The sequence below is a fragment of the Pelodiscus sinensis genome, chromosome 4, assembly GCF_052426305.1.
Source record: "Pelodiscus sinensis isolate ZL-2025 chromosome 4, ASM5242630v1, whole genome shotgun sequence".
NCBI lineage: Eukaryota > Metazoa > Chordata > Testudines > Trionychidae > Pelodiscus > Pelodiscus sinensis.
Genome location: NC_143055.1, coordinates 127,633,785 through 127,654,320, shown reverse-complemented (window position 1 = coordinate 127,654,320; position 20,536 = coordinate 127,633,785). Strand labels below are relative to the sequence as shown.

Sequence of the window (20,536 nt, the reverse complement as noted above, 5' to 3'; positions counted from 1 at the left end):
AGGAAGAAACAATAACAGGAAACTTGGAAATGGCAGAGGTACTTAATGACTTTTTTGTTTGTCTTCACTAAGAAGTCTGATGATGAAGGAATGGCTAATATAGTGAATGATAGTGGAAATGGGGTAGGTTTAGAAGATAAAATTTAAAAGAACAAGTTAAAAATTACTTAGAAAAGATAGATGTCTGCAAGACACCAGGGCCTGATGAAATGCATCCTAGAATACTCAAAGAGCTGATAGACGAGGAATCTGAGCCTTTAGCTATCGTCTTTGAAAAATCATGGAAGACAGGAGAGATTCCGGAAGACTGGAAAAGGGCAGATATAGTGCCCATCTATGAAAAAGGGAAATAAGAACAACCTGGGAAACTACAGACTAGTTAATTTAACTTCTGTGCTAGGAAAGATAATGGAGCAAGTAATTAAGGAATTCATCTAGAAGAAAATAAGGTGATAGGGAACAGCCAGCATGGATTTGTAAAGAACAAATCATGTCAAACCAATCTGATAGCTTTCTTTGATAGGATAACGAGTCTTGTCAATACGGGAAAAGCGGACATGGCAGTCTTGCATGATCTTTTTATCAATAAACTAGGGAAATACAACTTAGATGGGGCTCCTATAAAGTGGGTTCATAACTGGCTGGATAACCATTCTCAGAGGGTAGTTATTAACAGTTCACAATCATGCTAGAAGGGCATAACAAGTGGGGTTCCGCAGAGGTCTGCTTTGGGACCAGTTCTGTTCAATATCTTCATCAACAATTTAGATGATGGCATAGAGAGTACGCTTATTAAGTTTGCAGATGATACCAAGCTGGGAAGGGTTGCAAGTGCTTTAGAGGATAGGGTCATAATTCAAAATGACCTGGGCAAACTGGAGAAATGGTCTGAGGTAAATAGGATGAAGTTTAATAAGGACAAATGCAAAGAACTCCACTTGGGAAGGAACAATCTGTTTTTCACACATACAGAATGGGAAGCGACTGTCTAGGAAGGAGTACTGAGAAAGGGATTTAGAGATCATAGTGGACCACAGCTAAATATGAGTCAACAGCGTGACACTGTCCCAGAAAAAGCAAATATGATTCTGGGATGCATTAACAAGAGTGTTGTGAGCAAGACACGAGAAGTCATTCTTGCACTCTACTCTGTGCTGATTAGGCCTCAGAGTATTGTATCCAGTTCTGGTCACCACATTTCAAGAAAAATGTGGAGAAAAATTGGAGAAGGTCCAGAGAAGAGCCACAAGAATGATTAAAGGTCTAGAGAACATGACCTATGAGGGAAGGCTGAAAGAATTGGGCTCATTTATTTTGGAAAGGAGAAGACTGAGAGGGGACATGATAGCAGTTTTCAAGTATCCAAAAGGGAGTTTCAAGGAGGAGGGAGAAAAATTGTTCTCCTTGGCCTCTGAGGGTAGGACAAGAAGCAATGGGCTTAAACTGCAGCAAGGGAGCTTGAGGTTGGACATTAGGAAAAACTTCCTAACTGTCAGGGTCGTTAAACACTGGAATAAATTGCGTAAGGAGGTTGTAGAATCTCCATCTCTGGAGATATTTAAGAGCTGGTTAGACACATACCTATCAGGGATGGTGTATCTGGTGCTGGGTCCTGCTGTGAGTGCAGGGGACTGGACTTGATGACCTCTCGAGGTTCCTTCCAGTTCTAGTGTCCTATGATTCTATGACGACTTTGTTTCTGTGCTCTCCCCAAGACCTCTGTGTCTGTTCCACAGCCAGAATTCCCAGCTCTGCATGGCTGTTCCATGTGCCAGTGGCAGGCTGGACCAAACCCTCGGTGTGGTTTTTCCCAGTTGCTTTACATCCCCTCAGGCTTATTGGCACATTTTTAGTTTGATTTAACCAGCCTTGTATGTAACGTGCTGCTTAAGAGCCTGCACCTGCTCCCAGAGTAATCCCAGGGGCTGTTTCCAATGAGGGACAGGACTGATTCCTGAATGTGCGGTTCTCAAACCTATTGTGATGGCAGTTGGGGACAAGATGGAAACCTGCTCGTTTTTACACGCGTTGCCTGAATGCCAGATGAGTTTCAATACAGGCAGACGTATGTGAAGGTGTCCTGGCTTGACTGCTGATTAACTAGAAGGAATACAATTTTGTGGAGGTGACCAACTCAAGGTATTAAAAATGGGAGATGAAGCTGTTCACCTCTCGGTCACTAATTCAGACTCAGGCCAGGAAGTCGTCATGTTCTGACGGTTGGCCTGTGTGAAAGGTGCACAGTGATGGGTGTGGTTCAAGGATCCAGGCAGATCAGTGAAAGGAGTTAATTGTGCCTGTCCTGAGCCTGGTGGAGAAGTATCCATGTTACAAAAACTACTACGAGGGGAGATGCCAAACTGGAAGGTCAGTTTGATGGAAGTGTCGATAGAGAGGCCAACAAATGCCCTGACACAGAAACTAAACTACTCTCCCTAGAATGGTAGGTCCCATCTGGTCAGGCCTGAGGCCCATTGGCTCAATGTGGGGGAAGCTTCTGGTACTTAGCAGTTTTGACCTCAGCCAGAAGAAGGTAGGACAGAGCTATATGAGAAGGCCTTGCTGAAGGAACAGCATTGGCCCACTATTCAGTGAGAGGAAAGGCCATGAACCCAAACGTGCTAAGATGGCGTGGTCAAACATGTACTAAAAGTGAGGGAGAGACCAGCTGAGGTAATTTATATATTTTATTGGGCAGATTTCTGTTGGTGGAAGAGACAAACTTTACAGCAACAGAAGTTGGTTCAATAAAAGATATTACCTCACCTCTCCCCCCATTTCTTGGGGTCAACACAGCTATAACAGCGCTGCAAGTAGTAAAAGTTTGCCAGTGGGCAGTGCCAAGCACAGTACCTCAGACACCCTGTGAGAAATTGGGTAAGTCACTCAGAGACATTTGGCTTTGGACGGCTGAGATAATTGCATCTTTCAGATAGTACATCAGACGTGATTATCCAAAGAACAGTGGCAACAGGTGGTGTAGGACTAGTCGCTGTATTTTGGATTGATGGTGCATTTCTTGGTGTATAGACAGCTCACAGCTGCACCCTCTAGTCCCATGGTTGTCTGCCGTGGGCTGCTTGTGGCCCAATCGTATAAAATAAAATTAGTATGGACGTGGCCCACATAATACACAGAGAGCCACGTATGCAGCCCACAGTGGTAAAGAGGTTGAGAGCCAGTCTGTCTGAATCTAGACAGAATCCAGTTGTGGGCAGTTTAACTGACATCCCTCCAGTTGGGGCTTCTTGAGCTTCCCCCACACTGAGCCAATGGGCCAGGTGGGATCTACCACTCTCGGGAGAGTAGTTTAGTTTCTTTTTCAGGGCATTTGTTGGCCTCTGCCTTGACACTGCCGCTGGTTACGGCCTGCCCGCTTTCACCTTTTGAGGGTGGACGGATGGGCTTGAAGGGTCTGGATGGTGCTGTCCTGATCAAGTGGCTGCATCACTTACCCAACAGCTGGTTCGTTGGGCAGTCAGAGGCCATGCGTCAGAAAAAGCACAAAGGAGCCTCGCCACTGCCGAGAGTCCTCTGTGATCGAACTTCCGCCTCCTGGATTTTAAAGTGGCCAATGCTGGGAGGAGATGAACAAGGAGGTCCCAGGGCTGAGCGGGGATTTGGATGGAAAACAAGTGGTGGATTAATAGAGCTACACTGTCTCACAGCAAATAGAAAAAAGGATAGACACCATTTGGATAATGCACATTGGGTAATGCAATGTGAAATCACACATACATAACATTTCTTTTTCTATATTTGGTTGCCTTTTGTATTGTTACTCCTAAAAAACCCTTAGTGACATTCAGGGGAATTGTGGGTGCTCAAAGAATGCAAGGTGAAGACCTTTTAAAGCACTAGTTTATGGATGAGTCTGTTGAAATCTGCTTCCTTCTAATCTACTTCCTTTTTGGTCCTACAGGTGCTTGTGTCTACAGAGGGTCATTGTTTGAGGTAGGTGAACCTTAGTATGTTTCATGGTTATATTGAAGTTGATGGGCTGCACATGCTATGGGGTGAAATCGTGATCCTGCTGAAATCATTGCAAAATTCCTATTGACTTCGGGGGCGGGGGAGGTCAGGATTTCATTCGGGGTCTTTGTCAATCCAGCCGTCTCAATGCATATTTACAAAATTGACTTTTTCTTTGGCCTGTTTATTTACAATTTGGCTTTTTATTTGTCCTGCTGTGTATTTTAAACAATGTGATTGAGGAATGTGCAAAACTAGACAGGCTAGCTGGTGTATATTATATATTTATTTAGATATTTTGGTACCAGTGATGACCATTTAACACTTTTCTTCTGGAAAACTTCATATTTAAAGTGTGCTGTGACATTTCCTTTTTAAAACTAAAAAATGTGAGTTTTGCATTTTTTGCTGTGACAGAGCTATGATTCCTCCATTTAATTCTCTTTTTTTTTTGCGATTGCAGATAATCTATCTTAATCATTGGGCGGATATGTGATTTAGGGAATCTCATATTAATTGCATTTTCCATATGGTACTTGGCTGCCTCACTTTGATCCTGAAACAGTAAAAGGAAATTGACAAGAATGTTTGCTGCTGAATTGCTTAAACATTGGCCTGCTATCACAACGAAACTACGCAATGATTTGTTGTTGTAGAATCTAGAGTAGTGCACATCACGTTTGTTTATTAGGTTGGCTATATATGCTTTATTTCCCTTTATACCCCCTTCCAGCAAAGATACTGCTGTGTAAATGGAATCTATAACTATTGTAGAACCTATAAAGGTTTACAGGAGTTGGATGGATATATTTTTGTTAGTCCCGTGGCACCTTGGAGACTACTTTTTTTTTTAAAAGTTGTTTTTATAGGAGTTGGGTTCTCTTTGCCTTCCAGCTTTGACATTGTGCCCTTTTAAAGTTCTCCTGCACAAAGGGGGAAATGAAATGGAATTCATTTACATCACTATGTTTCTGGTGGATGGCTTGGTAAAAAGCTGCGGCAGATTGCGTTCATTTGTTTCCGTTAATAATACACTATGGAGCATCACAGTGTTTTAAAGGAGATTGAAAAGTCTGTCTACACTCCATCAACTCTAATAAATTGTGTGGCGGATCGTTCTCTTCTCCTCATTTTATCTCAATAAGGACTGTAATATAATGAAACTAAGGGAATAGGAAATGAGATGTTCATCTGTGTCACCGCATGCTGTCGAAGTGGGTGACATTTACAAATTGTTTTGGTGTTACGTGCTTGTCTAGATGATGGAGTTGATGTAGATGCAGAATAAACTAAAGGTTGTTTTTGTTTAAATGACAGAAATTAAGGGTCAGCGATGGAAAAACTTGCTCGCGTTAAATAATTCTTTACTCAATATGTTGATGTCAGTGGGACCGCTCATAGAGTAAGAGTGTAAAGGTATACAGATCATAAAGCAGTTTTGATTAAAAAAAATGCTTCACTAGGGAAAGTATCCGAGGGGTAGCCGTGTTAGTCTGCATCTGCAAAAGCGACAAGGAGTCCTGTGGCACCTTATAGACTAACAGATGTATTGGAGCATAAGCGTTCGTGGGCAAAGACCCACTTCATCAGATGCATGTATCTGACGAAGTGGGTCTTTGCCCACGAGAACTTATGCTCCAATACATCTGTTAGTCTCTAAGGTGCCCCAGGACTCCTTGTCACTAGGGAAAAAGGTCCAACTTTTAGTTTGGCTTAAGGGTTGTATGCATGTGTAGTTATTCTGTGGTGTAACCGTCATGGAACTATCACTATGAAAAAGGGGCATAGAACATTAGCATTGTACTTGTGTTGGTATTTTTCAATATGTTACTACTTGTAGAAAAATACCAGGTCAAATTATAGGGCTTCTTATAATCAGGTTGAGATGTATGCTGACAAGACCCATGCTGCCTGGCAACACTGAAGTGTCAAGGGGAGAAAGACAAACTATGGGCTACTTTTTGGATTTTTTCGGAGTCCTGGTTTGTTCTGAAGCAATGTGATATTGTTTGTAGCTGCTCTCACAGCATGCGGAGTGCTTTCTGAACACAGCAGGAGACAACAGCAACTTGCACATTGTGAGTGTTACTAAGGACAAACTAGTAATGAGATGCTAGTGAGACCGTAATAGTAATAATGACTAAAATCCTTGCTTTGCGGAACTTAAAAAGACAATGATCCACTAAGGACAGGAGAGAAGAATGAAACATACAAGCAACATGAGCAGGCGGATGACCGGCACCTGACTTATTTCTTTGCTTCATTGTTTGATCTGCGTGAATGGAAATATCTGTGGAACTCCTTGCTGGCTCAGGCGTCTTCTCGGAGCCCTGTTAACATCAGTAAGGCCATCAATAGATGCAGAGCTTCACCCATGGCAGATACTACTCCAGTGTCCTTGCACACTTCCTGCCCAGCACTGACCTGTCTCCTTTCACGCACTTCATTCATGAAGTAGGTAGATGACTTAGTCAACTAATTTCCTGTAGGTCTTGTGACTTAAGTGGTCTGCAGGAGGCATTTAAGGGAGGACATTTGTAAAGAAATAGATTATTTTGCTGCTGCTGTACCTGCATTCTAAGCACCTCCCGCTGTGTACAGGAGCAACTGCTGAAAAGAGAAATTTTAGGCAGAGGAAGCATTTGGATAGGCTTCCCCTGCACCTGAAGAAAACCACAGGAAAAGACTAATTACATGTTTTCCTTCAGAGGGGGGGTTGCTCCAAGCCTGCAAATCTCACGGAAAACAGAATTTTCCAGACAGTTCCAAACTTGAGGCAAATATTTGTAACGAATGGTGGCTCTTGAGTTTGAAAACACAGCTCTGCATTAAAGAGAGTGCCTAGAGAGACGCTGCCATCTTTCATTGATTTGTACATCGACCATTCTTATTTTAAGACTTCTGTCTAGAAGACAGTCTCAAATGGTAGTGTGCATGAGACTAGCAAACATGGCTTTTTTGGTAATGGGTTGTTGTATGCATTAATAAACACTGTCACTTGCAGCCTTTTAAAGCCACAAAACTCTTTTACAAGCATTACCCAACCATATAATGTAAGGTGGGGACGGGGGAAATAGCATAACGTTTAAATGGCTTTCTTGATGACAGTATAAATTAGATCTCAGGAGTGTGGTCAGAGACATAGACCATGCCTCTTTGAAATATTCCAATTGATTTCAGTTACACCTATATTTGAACATATGAATATTTTGCACAAGTTTCTGCGGCAGTAGAAAAATAGCACAAATCCTGTTCTTTATTAGAAGTTGTGAATTACTGAGGAGCTTTCATTTTTAACTCGATGAAAACCACTTGTATGGCAGAGGATTTTATAATATTTTATTAGACTCTTTGAATATTCTAAGCAGTACATTTTGACAAGCAATGACCAGAGGTAATATAGTAAATGTATGAAGAATACTGTTTTCTTGGCACCTTACACATAATTGCCAGCAAAAATAAAAACAGATCTGGTAGCAGCAGATCAGATGGGAAGACTGCAACAGTACAGGGAATAAAAAACATGTACTATCTAAAAAATGGCTCCTATTGACACCTGCAGTGGGAAATGGAAATTCCCAGCAACCTGAGGTAATGAAACTTATATTTACTAACTCCCTCTTGTATATGTAGGAAGTCCTTTCTTAATTGCATACAGTCAATGGAGCCGGTCAATGTTACATAAACCAATTGCATCTGGTGTCCCCTTCCTGAGCTATATTTACATGTAACAAATCAGAAACCCCAAGGTGAAGATAAACCACTGCAATTCTGTTTGTTGTTCTTATTGACACTCCCATAGATCGACTGTCAGCTGTGGATGAGGAATGTTTTGTGAGCCAGATTCTGAACTGATATGCTGGTGTAAATCTGGAGCACCTTAATTGAAGTCAGTGGGGATGGCCTTCAGGAGATTTCAGCTCAGGTCTTGGCTCTGCCACAGTTTTCCTGTGTGACCCTGGGCCCTTTCTGCCTCAGTTTCCCTCCTTTCTTACAGATCTTCAGCTTTCACGGAAGGACCAACTCTGCTTGTTTTCTGTACCTTGACCTTTCTTTCCTTCATACTGCTGTCTGTCTCTACGATGACGACAGGCGCTAATACTGGAGGGAACTGTGCTCACCTATGGCCCTCTCTCAACTGCTCTGTTATGAGCGGGTGCTAACGCATGCCACTTGGAGGTAGGGTGCGTGCAGAATCAATTGTTCATCCAATGTGTCTGCTGTCGTCAAACAGTGGTGCACATTTGTCCTAGCTATATAAATAATTGACTAGTGGGCAGTCCGCTGCTGGACTGGAGCACCATTTAATGGAAATCCTAAAATTGCCTAGTGGGCTTTTGGGTAGGAGTTCTGGGGTCTTTGTGCTTGTGAAACAAACATCCTTGGAATATTTCATGACTAGGGAAGAAAATATTGATTCTAAGAAAGTTTCCCACTCTCTTTAATTACATTTCTGAAACTTTTTTGCAAGAGGGAGAAAGAGTTATTTACAAAAGTAGGGAACAACATCAGTCAAAGACTGTAACTTCCCATCCCCACCCTGTCGGTATCACTTATCTTGGACTCCTACTGTGTGGTGAAATCATGTTTGATATTGCCTGGAGTTTACTGACTCTTTTCTTCCTACTTTGTAATCAAGATGAAGGGGCAGGAAGCGAGCAGGTGGAACTCAAAGTGTATTTTAAGCCAAAGAGAAAAAGGCTGATAATTATTGACAATGAGGCCTCTTACAGATAAAGCAGCTGGGAAGTGACCTTAATTACTTGAAGATAGCACAGACAGGCGGGAGATTGAGAACTGTGGCTGATATTAGCATAGAACAATCTGAGTGTTTATGGAATAATAGATTCATGTTTAAAACCGGTTTCATTTGGTAATTATAACATCTAAGCTTGTTTTGTATTCTGCTTTCGTTTAAGGGAGATCAGAATGTAACTGTTGTCTGTCTTCATGAACTGGTTAATGATAAAAAGCTTCAGATGGCAGCCGAGTTAGTCTGTAACTGGAAAAGCTTAAACAACAAATAGTCTTGCAGCACCTTAGAGGCTAACAAAACATGTAGACGGCATCATGAGCTTTCACCGTTCATCTGAAGATGTGGGTTGTGTCCACAAAAACCATCTACATGTTTTGTTAGTCTCTAAAGTGCGGCAAGACTATTGGTTAAACAGTACTTTTAGAATAAATTATTGTTTACTTATATTACAATAATCCACAGAGGCCTCAGCTGACATTCGGGCCCCCTTTGGAACAGCAGTTGTATAAACACATGGCAAGAGACCGTTTCTTCCCTGTCCAGACAGACCAGACAACAGACTGTGGAAGAAGGAAAGATTGTTATCCCCCACTTTACAGATTGGAAACTGAAGAACGGAGAAATTAAGTGACATGCCCATGGTCATAGAGGAAGACTGAGCAGGAATTGACACTCTTTTGAGTCCTAGCAAAGATTTTTAACAACATACTTTCTCTCTGGGGTATACATTTGTCCTTGCAAGGTGTACTCTTGGCTCCTATTAGCATTATGGGAGTACTGCATGTGTGTTGAGGGGAGACTGTTGTGTAAGGAATGGAGGAAGTAGGGGAGAAATAGGGAGGTACTGGTTGTAAATGTGAAAGTGGAAGGCAACTTGGGTGAAAGTGAGCATGAAATCATAGAATTTATGATTCTAAGGAATGGTAGAAGGGAGAACAGCAAAATAGAGACAATGGACTTCAGGAAGGCAGATTTTGGTAATCTCAGAGAGCTGATAGGTAAAGTCCCATGGGAAGCAAGACTAAGGGGAAAAACAACTGAAGAGAGTTGGCAGTTTTTCAAAGGGACATTATTAAGAGCCCAAAAGCAAACTATTCCGCTGCATAGGAAAGATAGAAAGTATGGCAAAATACTTCCTTGCCTTAACCAGGAGATCTTAAATGATCTAAAAATCAAAAGGGAGTCATACAAAAAGTAGAAACTAGGTCAGATTACAAAGGATGAATAAAAGCAAACAACGCAGGTATGCAGGGGCAAGATTAGAAAGGCAAAGGCATACAACGAGCTCAATCTAGTTAGAGACATAAAGGGTCACAAGAAGACATTCTACAAATATTAGAAGCAAGAAGACGACCAAGGAGAGGTTAGGCCCGTTGCTCAGCGAAGAGAGTGAAACAATAACAGGAAATTTATTAAGTTTGCAGATGATACCAAGCTGGGAGGGATTGCAAGTGCTTTAGAGGACAGGGTCATAATTCAAAATGATCTGGACAAACTGGAGAAATGGTCTGAGGTAAATAGGATGAAATTTAATAAGGACCAATGCAAAGTACTCCACTTAGGAAGGAACAATCTGTTTCACATATAGGGTACGTCTAGACTACAGGGTTTTGTTGACAGAAGTTTTGTCGACAGATACTGTCGACAAAGCTTCTGTCGACAAAGAGCGTCTACACTACATTCAGTTCTGTCGACAAAGCAAGCTGCTTTGTCGACATGGCAGTGTAGACGCAAGGACAGTTTACATGCAATAACACCTTCTGTCGACAGAAGGCGTTATGCCTCGTAAAATGAGGTTTACCAGCGTCGACAAAACTGCTGAGTTCTGTCGACGTTATGTCGACAGAACTCAGCGGTAGTGTAGACGCAGGTATAGTTTTGTCGACAAAAGTCCACTTTTGTCGACAAAACTCTGTAGTCTAGACACACCCATAGAGAATGGGAAGTGACTGTCTAGGAAGGAGTACTGCAGAAAGGGATCCATGAATCATAGCAGACCGCAAGCTAAATATGGGTCGGCATTGTGACACTGTTGTGAAAAAAGCCAACATGATTCTGGGATGCATTAACAGGAATGTTGTGAGCAAGACATGAAAAGTCGTTCTGCTGTACTGTGTGCTGATTAGGCCTCAGTTGTTCAGTTCTGGGCACCACATTTCAAGAAAGATGTGGAGAAATCTTATAAGGTCCAGAGAAGAGCAACAAAAACGATTAAAGTTCTGGAGAACATGAGCTATGAGGGAAGACTGAAAGAATTTGGCTTGTTTAGTTTAGAAAAGAGAAGACTGAGAGGGGACGTGATAGTGGTTTTCAAGTACCTAAAAGGGTATCACAAGGAGGAGGAGAGAAATTGTTCTCCTTTGCCTCTGAGGATAGGACAAGAGGCAATGGGCTTAAACTGCAGCAAGGGAAGTTTAGGTTGGACATTAGGAAAAACTTCCTAACTGTCAGGGTGGTGAAACACTGGAATAAATTGCCTAGGGCGGTTGTGGAATCTCCATATTTAAGAGCAGGTTAGACAGACATCTATCAGGGATGTTGTATCTGGTGCTTGGTCCTGCTGTGAGTGCAGGGGACTGGACTCAATGGCCTTTCAAGGTCTCTTCCTGTTCTAGTGTTCTATGATTCCATAAGGAATGGACTTTTAATTCCATTTTAATTTCTTTAACTAATCACTTGGATGATTTATTTTTTTTTTTTAACCAGAACTTTATACAATCCTGAGATCATCTGGTCATCTCTGCATTGCTGGTAAATGAAACCAGGGACAGATTCAGGACATCACACTGCAGCATTTATTGAGAGTCATAACAGTAGAGCAGGTTTCTCTGCAGAAAACAATTACCCATTTGGAAGATCTGGTCATTGTCATATTTCATTGTCATCTACAGCATCCCTGCCTTGTATAGATTTATGTGAGGCTGTGATATAGATTTTAGTACAAGAGGGGTAGTTAAGAAATGGGGAAGAAAAGTGTAACGAGTCTACAGGATTGATCTCAAAGCGTGGTACATGTGGGCCATGACCATTTTGCAGGTGGGGTGCAGGCTCAGCCCCCCCCTCCCGCAGCAGGGATCCTGGGCTGGCATTGGGTTGGAGCATCAGCACCAGCTCCCCACTGCGTGGTTGGTTTGGGGGGGAGGGGGGTGGCGAGCCTCATGGACCGGATCCTATTTGTGGGGGGCAGGAAGCAGCACCATGTACTGCTGCTTCCCCCTCCCTCTGACTGGGGATATGGCAGTGCAGGAAACTGCTCACCTGGAGGCTTTCTCTGCTGTTCTCATTGGCTAGAATCATGGACAATGGGAGCACCAGGGGCAGTGCCTGGGAATGGCGGGGGACATGAAGCCAGATAAGTGCTCCCCTCCCTTTTATGACCAGACCCTTTTCCCCCACCCTCATTCACTCCTGGCTAGACCCCCGCACCTCCACGCCCACCTGCACCCTCATCATGGGTGGTTGGCTGGTGGTCCGCACAAAGGTCTGCATTGGACAGGGTGGGCCGCAAGCCAAAAAATTTGAGAACCAGTGGTCTACAGCCATGAAACCAACAGAAATACTCAAATACAGTACTGCATCTCTGCAGTAATACAATTTTGTCTGTGATCCTTGCATAGTTGCGTTCATTATGGTAGTAAAATCTGTGACTTAGCGGTTGTGCTCTATGTATTAGATACTCTTTATTTTTACAGTGTATGAGAAATAAAGCAAAAGCACCAAAGGATAATGGCTGAGGCATTGTGAGCTCGGTGAGAAGAATATTAAGTAGGAAGAGTAGAAGCTGTAAGGACAGCAGAACTTACACCAAGTGCATTGTTGTGCTTGTTTCAGCAGGGGTTTGTGTGCATTTTGACTGTCAGCAGGCTTTGCGTATTTGTGTCATTCAAACAGGGACCTGTTCAACCTGTGTCTGCAAATCTAGAGGTATTTTCTTTCCCATTAGAAACAAAAAACGTAGCTGTGGGCGCTCTGCTAATCAGCTGGGCAGCATATGAATCTCCTCCTGAGTGGCCATATATGAGCATCGCTTCCAGGGAACACTGGTCCAGATCCATGGCTACACCATGGCTGCTTTGCAGCTGTCTGTCACTGCAAAGCAGCCACAGCTGCTGATTCCAGGCTTCAGCAATCAGGCACTCTCCCTCCCCCCCCCCCCCAAAAAAAAAGTTGGGGGGAGAAGGGGATTACTTAGCACCCACAGGACCAGATGAATCATTTGTGGGCCCTCTTGCTCTGACTGTGGCTTCTCTACTTGGGATCCGCCCACAGCCTCTCCCCCTCTTGACCTCTTCTTTGTGAGGACCTGCCCCCATTGTGCTGCCCAGCCACAGCTCCGCACTCCTCCTTGACCTCAGCAGGTCGGAGGCAGCGGGGAAAGTGGCGAAGAGACCATTTGTTCCGGCATGAGTGTGCGGGAGGGTGACGTGCGCAGCTGGAACAATGGGAAGAGAAGCGCAGTTAGTGGGAGCAGCCGAGAAGAATGGGGAGGAGGTGGGAAGAGATGGGAAGTGACGGGGGAGGTGGGAAGACCAGAGGAAGATGGAAAGAAGGGAGAGGTAGCTAGAAGAACAGCAAAGATGAAACTAGCAATTAGGGCCAATGAGCTGGCATAACAATTAACGGTGATGGCAATAAACCCTGCAGTTGGTGTGCAGTTAAAAGCAATGAACTGGCAATTAACACTTAACAGAAGTAGTGACCAGACATTTAATAATCTAATAATAGGCAGCACATAAGCAAAGAACAGGCAGCTGATAAGTAGTCCTTTAAAGTGGTCATTAAAATAAACAGCAAGGCAACAAAAATACTTGGTTAGGGGCCTGGAGCAAAAAGGTGGCTGTTGGTGTGTTTCTGGGCCTCCCATAGGATAAAACTAGCTCCATTGTCAATGGCCCTTTTTCTGCCTTTTTGCAGGATCGGGGCCATAGATTGTAAAGAACGTTGAAGACAGAAATTGCTATGTTAGTGTGAAATGTAATTCAGTACAGTATTGTTAGTCTCTAATGTTTGCAGCTCTTATTTTCCAATATTGTCCGTGACTAGTGCAATAACACATATCTGGCCTACCCCATACTTGCTGTATCCATTTTACAAGTTAGGGCTGCACTATTACCTGCACAGCAGCAGGTCTCATCAAAACAAAAGACCTTGCACACACAGCTGTTAGGCTGCAACCTGCTATGGCGTAAGTCTCTCCACAGACTAGAGATGTAAGAGTATAACCTTTTAAATGGTTAACTGGTAAGTTCATGCTTATAGTTACCATAATGATTACATGCTGGCTCCTGACCCTGCTTCTGGGGAGCTAGCTACCTCCCTTTGCTGCTGCCCCTAAGATTTTTAATGGTTACATGGTTACTTAATTAACTGCTTTTTAACATCCTTACTACAGACCATTGTGTGGAAGACCTTGTGCTGTGTTGGGAGATGGGCCATGGATTGTGGAAAATGGAAGTGTCTTCTCCTAAACGATGTTCTGAAATAACTAAATAAAATGAGGGCTAGTAACCCAGCACAACTCTGTTCAATAACCTTACAGATTCACAGTATGGCTGCAAATTTTTCTAGTTTTCTTCCGCTTCTGAATGTGGAATGTCATGCCACAGTGCATATATAATTCTCTTTCTTTACCTGGCTAGAAGGGATGGGAGGAGCCATATGTGAATCCCAGATATCCTGACTTTTAGTTAGTGCTCTCTTCAGCTAAGGTCCTGGCCTCTGAAAAGTGTAGTTTTTCTTTGAAAGACAACTGTGTAAGAATGGGACCTGCTTCCTCACCAGACATTCTCCCATATGCACGCTCCCATATGTACGTTTTTACTGCTTTTAACTTCTGTTAGCTTTGCTGGCTCTATAAGATGAAGGGGGAACAAAGCAGAGTAGAATCCGGTTTATACATCAGCAGCAGAATTGAAATCCAAGTTCCAACTACAGGCCTGGTTCCTGCTCTTGGATGTGCTTATGCCACCTCTCTCAAAATTAATGAGATAATCCAGTCATGATAGAAGGCACAGAGCAAAATCTGGCCTGCAGACTCATTATTATTGGTGCTGATACATGACCCAGGAAGGAGCCCGGTTTTCTGATTCAAGGGTGACTTGGCAGGGCTCGCATTTACAATCAAAGAAAAACCAAAACAAACCAAAACAAAAAAATCAAATAGAAAACCCTTGTAAAGTGAGCCTGAGTGATGTAGAAATTCCGTGTGGCATGATAAACATGGAGTCCTTGCTGCCATTTGTTTAGCAATCATTCTCAGAGGGAACCTGCATGACTTACAAATTCATCTTGTCCAGAAGCTGGATCAGCTGTTGTGGACAATGCCAAGCTTTGGGACTCCATCCTGCTGTCATTAAAGTCAGTGAGAGTACTGCCATTGACTTCAGTGCATGCAGGAATACTAGTTCTAGAATGCTGGGGCAGGCCTTCAGCATATATGATGACATAGCTCCATTGACATCAACAGAACTATACTGACATATATCACTTGAGGATAAGGCCATGATGTTAGCACCTGGTTCTCTCCTGACTTGGAAGTGGCGAAACACATCCATAGACCTTAGGAGATCACTCCGATGAACCCAGACAGATACAGGCAGTCCCCGGGTTACGTACAAGATAGGGACTGTAGGTTTGTTCTTAAGTTGAATCTGTATGTAAGTCGGAACTGGCGTCAGCCGCTGCTGAAACTGATCAGTTTCTACCGCGGCTGAATCTGGACGCCAGTTCTGACTTACATACAGATTCAACTTAAGAAACCCAGGCGTCCCCAAGTCAGCTGCTGCTGAAACTGATCAGCGGCTGATTCCAGGAAGCCTGGGGCAGAGCAACTCTGCCTCGGGCTTCCTGTAGTCAGCCGCTGGTCAGTTTCAGCAGCGGCTGGCTTGGGGATGCCTGGGGCAGAGCAGCTGGGGTGCTGCTGGGTTGCTCCAGTAGCGCGGCTCCTCGGCGCTACTGGAGTAACCCGGCAGCCCCCAGCTGCTCTACCCAAGGGGTAGGCAAGAAAAGCCTGGTCTGCTGGGGGGGGCACTAGCTGCACCTCCCCCCCCCCAGCAGACCAGGGAGACAGGGGTGGTGGGACCGCCCAAGTCCTCCACGGCTTTGCTCCGTCTCCCTGGTCTGCTGACCTGGGAGACGCGGAGCAAAGCCGCAGAGCACGCGGGCAGCGGGACAGTCCAGGCGCGCCGCGGCTGTCCCACTGCTGGCATGCTCCGAGGCTTTGCTCCCCATCTCCCTGGTCTGCTGGTCGGGAGACGGGGAGCAAAGCCTTGGAGCACGCCCGCAGCGGGACAGCCCAAGCACGCCTGGGCTGTCCCATTGCGGGCGTGCTCCAAGGCTTTGCTCCCCGTCTCCCTGGTCTGCTGGTCGGGAGATGGGGAGCAAAGCCGCGGAGCACGCCCGCAGGGGGACAGCTCAAGCGTGCCTGGGCTGTCCCGCTGCGGGCGTGCTCCAAGGCTTTGCTCCCCGTCTCCCTGCAGACCAGGGAGATGGGGAGCAGCTTTTCTCACCCCAGAGGACGGGGGCGGCGGACTGCGGCGCATCTGGGCGTCCTGCCGCTCCCGTCCTCTGGGGCGAGAAAAGCCCCGTTCATAACTGCGGATCCAACGTAAGTCAGATCCGTGTAACTCGGGGACTGCCTGTAGTTAAAAACAATTCTGTGTCTGAAATTGTTGCTAGCCATGGTTGCCTTTCTCTGAGGATTTTGTGTATATAAAAGGCTGAAAAGGAATATTAATTATGGCTATTCCCTGGCTTGTGCTCTGCAACAAACCTTGTCTTTTAACTAACGTGTTTATGCTTCGACAATCTTTCAAAGCCTAAGCCTGCGATAAATTCAGTAAGGGTAGAGTTCCTTGAAAGTTTGCAGCTGAACACAACATTCCACATCTCACCTGATTTAGTTAGCAGCTCACTTAAATATCAAGGGTCAACGTGTGTTTGCGCTTTTCCTCTGAGAAGAAAACTTCCATGGGTTTGACCTTGTGGTGTTTAAAAGAGGCTCAGATTTCCCTTCTTTGTTTGCCTTGGAGGGAACTGGTGGGAGCAGAGCTGGTGCAGCAAAGCTAATATGCTTTGTTTTAAATACAAAATTCTTCAGCCTGTTGTACTTCTTCAATAGGAGGGAGGTGGGATGTGCCAGCTGCGCAGAGGGAAGACTCATGTTGCAATGAAAATAAATAGATTTGGAGGGGATATTCTGACTAAATCTGTTCCTAGCTATCTCTCTCAATGATCATGCTTATAAATAATAGTTTTCAGTCTCTGGGGGAGAAGGGGAGACAGGTGGCGGTGGTAGCGAGAGGCAAGAGCATGATCCTCAGAGGCAGTCTAAGTGGAAGGTAGAGTGTGATAAATGACACTTATCTCTGATAGGAGTTCCCTAAAGGGAAAGTGAGTACAGCTGAGCAACATGAAGCAAACCATTTGTTTCCTTCCTTCAACTCAGGGGCAAGTTCTGTAGGAAAAGTTCTTAGTAATCTTCCATACTTATGCGGGTACCCTTATAAACATTCTTTTTACATTTTTCTAGCAATATTTGAATAATGGTGAAAATGTCCCTTGCCCCCCTGAAAAAAGAAGAAAACATATTCTGTGTGAAAAAATAATTCAAATCTTCGGAAAGTCGCAGCCAGCTTTTGGAAATGAAAAAAATCAACAAGAATGACTTAAAAAAAAAAAAGCTGAATTTCAACCAGCTCAATATTTTTTTACCATTAAGAATGTTGTAAATAAGCATATTTTCCAAACTGGTGTACAAACACAGTCCCCTTTACTACATGACATCCAATAGTGACTAACAAAACACTGAAATAACAAAAATTAGTTCAGATCTTCGTAGGGTTTTTTTTTTTTTCTCTAAGAGTTACTTCCTCAGGATTGCTCAGCCTACACCCTAGATCTTCTCTTCCAAAGACCCACTTAACTTACATGGAAATGAGGTAAGAAATTGTCTTCTACAGAGTCAGCAGTAAAATCCACATAACCCTTTCCCAGCAGGATCAATGCCTCCAAATAGTATTTTTTGCAATACCTGCATCCTATCAGGCTATTATAGGCACCCACTGTATATCTTAAAAATTCAAAATTAAAGAATGCTACACCTAACTAGAAATTCTTCATATGATCATGTCAGTTTAACTTCCACAGCTGAAGTAAACTGTGGTGGTCAGATCTTTATGCTATGAGTTATTGAATTTTATACAATTAAATTGTAGAAATAGCCCACTTGGCTAAGGTCCCGTCCTTCAATAGTCAAGAAAGCTCAGTGCAAGGCTTGTGATCCTACTTATGCCTATAACAAAATGGTGACAAGGAAGAACCTTATTCTGATCTTTCAATGACCTGATGCAGTCCCTTGAAGTTATGTGGGCCGCTGACTTGTGTGGACTTTGGATCAGGACTCCTTTATTCGGTTACTTGTGAGTTACGGTTTTCATTGGTTGCTCATTGGAAGTAAACAGGTGCCGGAATGAAAAGGAGAATACATGTTAACATATGTAAACAACCCCATGTTTTTACTCACACTCTGTAGGGTTTCGAGGAAGAAACCAAAAGCAAACTCTTTACTCACATCTAAGAGGTTTATATTTATTTCATTAGTGAGGTTTATGCCTGTAGCGCCTCAAACATTGACATGAGGATACATTTGTGCATGGAAAAAGGACAGTTAGAAACTGCGGTTGTGGTACTATACTTTTCCTGTGCTCCCTTTCTGATGATTATGTGAATGCATTGTTGACATGTGGATGCCTGTTGAGATATGTGACTTAGACAAAAAACTGTTAATGAAATGCCTCGAATCCTTTTTTGCCAGTCAGAATGAGCTTGCCCCTTTTAAATAGTGTTCCTAACGTGGCTCAGAGAATATTACTATCCTTTGTCTCTTTGTATTTTATTTTAAATTTTGGGTCTCTCTTTGCAAGCCCCAAACTAATTTCTCCCAACTCTCGCTATGGATATAAATCTCTTGGGTGGCTGCTACCATCATCAAGGCTGTGATGCTGGATATTAGTTACTGATTCATCCTATACATCAAGCTAGATTCATGAAAGAACTTAAGTGTGCTTTCCAGGCCAGCTGGCCGCCTCCTGGAAACCCAGCAGGTGGGCAATAGAGGGGATTAAAGGTAATATTGAATGTGCCCCCCCCCGTACTGCCCACACATTCTTTCTGCCCAACTGCTGTATTGCACTAAGTGGCAAGTGCCCCAAATTGACCCTAACTCCCCATCTGCCAGCTGCTGACACACCCCAATCCCTGTAGAGACCAGCTTCCCTGGCCTGAGCCTCCCATTAGTATTCCCCATAATTACCATGTCACTATTACTTTTGGGAGTGGCCTATGGCAGGGTTGGTAAATGATGACTTGGAGCTTGGACTGGTCATTGCTGGTCGCTTGTCTCAAAAAGAGCAAATGGGCGTTGGTGAGCAGTGCACAAACCGGGGAAAGACAGACATTCCTCTGCCTAAGTCACATGCAGAGGCAGAGCCAGTAAGCATGCTCAGATCTCATCTCCCACATTGCGCTCTTCCCCAGTGGCTAGAACACTCACCTGGGATACGGGAGACCTTCCCAGCTCATATCTACGCTCTGCTTAGGGAGAAAGGATTTGAACAGTGATCTACCAGTTCTTGGGGAAGAGTCTTAGCCACCGGCCTATAGGACATTCTGCTGTGTGTGCGTGCGTGCGTGTGTGTGTGTCTACTGCTGAAAACGCTGCATTGCGGGTAAATAACATCCCCTTAACTTCCATTGCAATGTGTGTGTCCAGCTGTGAGGTTCCAGTCGGCATGTTTTGGTTGGCTTATCCTTGTGGGTAGAAAAAGGATCTGAGTGTTTTTAAGCAGAGAAAGTGAACTAAGTTAATAGAATGACCATTTGCTTTTCTTCTGTCTTCAGGTTCTTGCTGTCATTTGTACTGGACCAATTTGTTCTTCACCCTTCCATCTACTCTGATTGCTTTTAAACAACACTTCATAGCTAGCAGACGTGTTCAGTGCAATTCAGCAGTCCTTCTTCCATATAACTTTTAATAAGTTCACAGCATGAAAGGTTTCTTTTTTCTCCTCTAGGTCAGTTGACTTTGACTTATGTTTTTTTTCCTCCCCTTCCTTCTTAATCTTCATCAAACACCCAAGAGGTTTCAGATCTGTCTCTTAATATCCCTATTCTATTAAATGGTGCAGCAGCAATAACAGAAACTAGTCTTTCTGTTCTAGTGCATTCTGCTAAAGCTGTTCCCTTTACAGAATGTACATGCCATATAATGTAACGGGGGCAGACCCCAGCAGGTGTAAATAGGCATAGCTCTAGAGAGCGGCTAGTTCAAGCCAGTTGTGAATCTGGCCCAAACTGTGCCATTGGGCATGGGATTAGAAACAGCAAATGGGCTTTGGTGAAAAATGTAAGGATTACTCCCATCCCACTGCCACCATCAATTAGATAATAGTATTATCCATATTGGAAAACAATAGCAGACAAGGATCCTCTTGCACCGTGTAGCAAAATGCTTTAGAACATTCACATCCTGGCTCAAACAGTTGTTTTGATCTATATAGTGCACTAGAAGATTCACTCGGTGTTGCTCAGGTCCTTAACTTTAATTAATTTTTATTTTTCTTCATTTAAACCATTGCTCTGGAGTGGGGCTGGCGGTGAGGGGTTCAGGATGCAGGCTGCACTGGGGAGAGAGGACAACCCCAGCCCTCTCTCACCTTAGCAGCTTGGGACCAGGTGAGAAGCATCTCTCTGTGGTCACTGCAGCTCCAACAGGCACAGCTGGGGGAGGGGGTGCACTTCCCCCAGCTG

General features: G+C 43.9%; 1 protein-coding gene across 2 annotated transcripts in view; it reads left to right on the top strand.

Annotated features, from left to right (window-relative positions):
- FRAS1 (Fraser extracellular matrix complex subunit 1) overlaps positions 1-20,536 on the top strand; it is a 294,040-nt gene that overhangs the window by 7,689 nt on the left and 265,815 nt on the right. For both annotated transcript variants that reach the window (XM_075929458.2, XM_014578940.4), the window contains exon 2: positions 3,923-3,954. In XM_075929458.2, the coding sequence (XP_075785573.2) occupies positions 3,923-3,954 (32 nt within the window). The remainder of the gene's footprint in view (positions 1-3,922; positions 3,955-20,536) is intronic.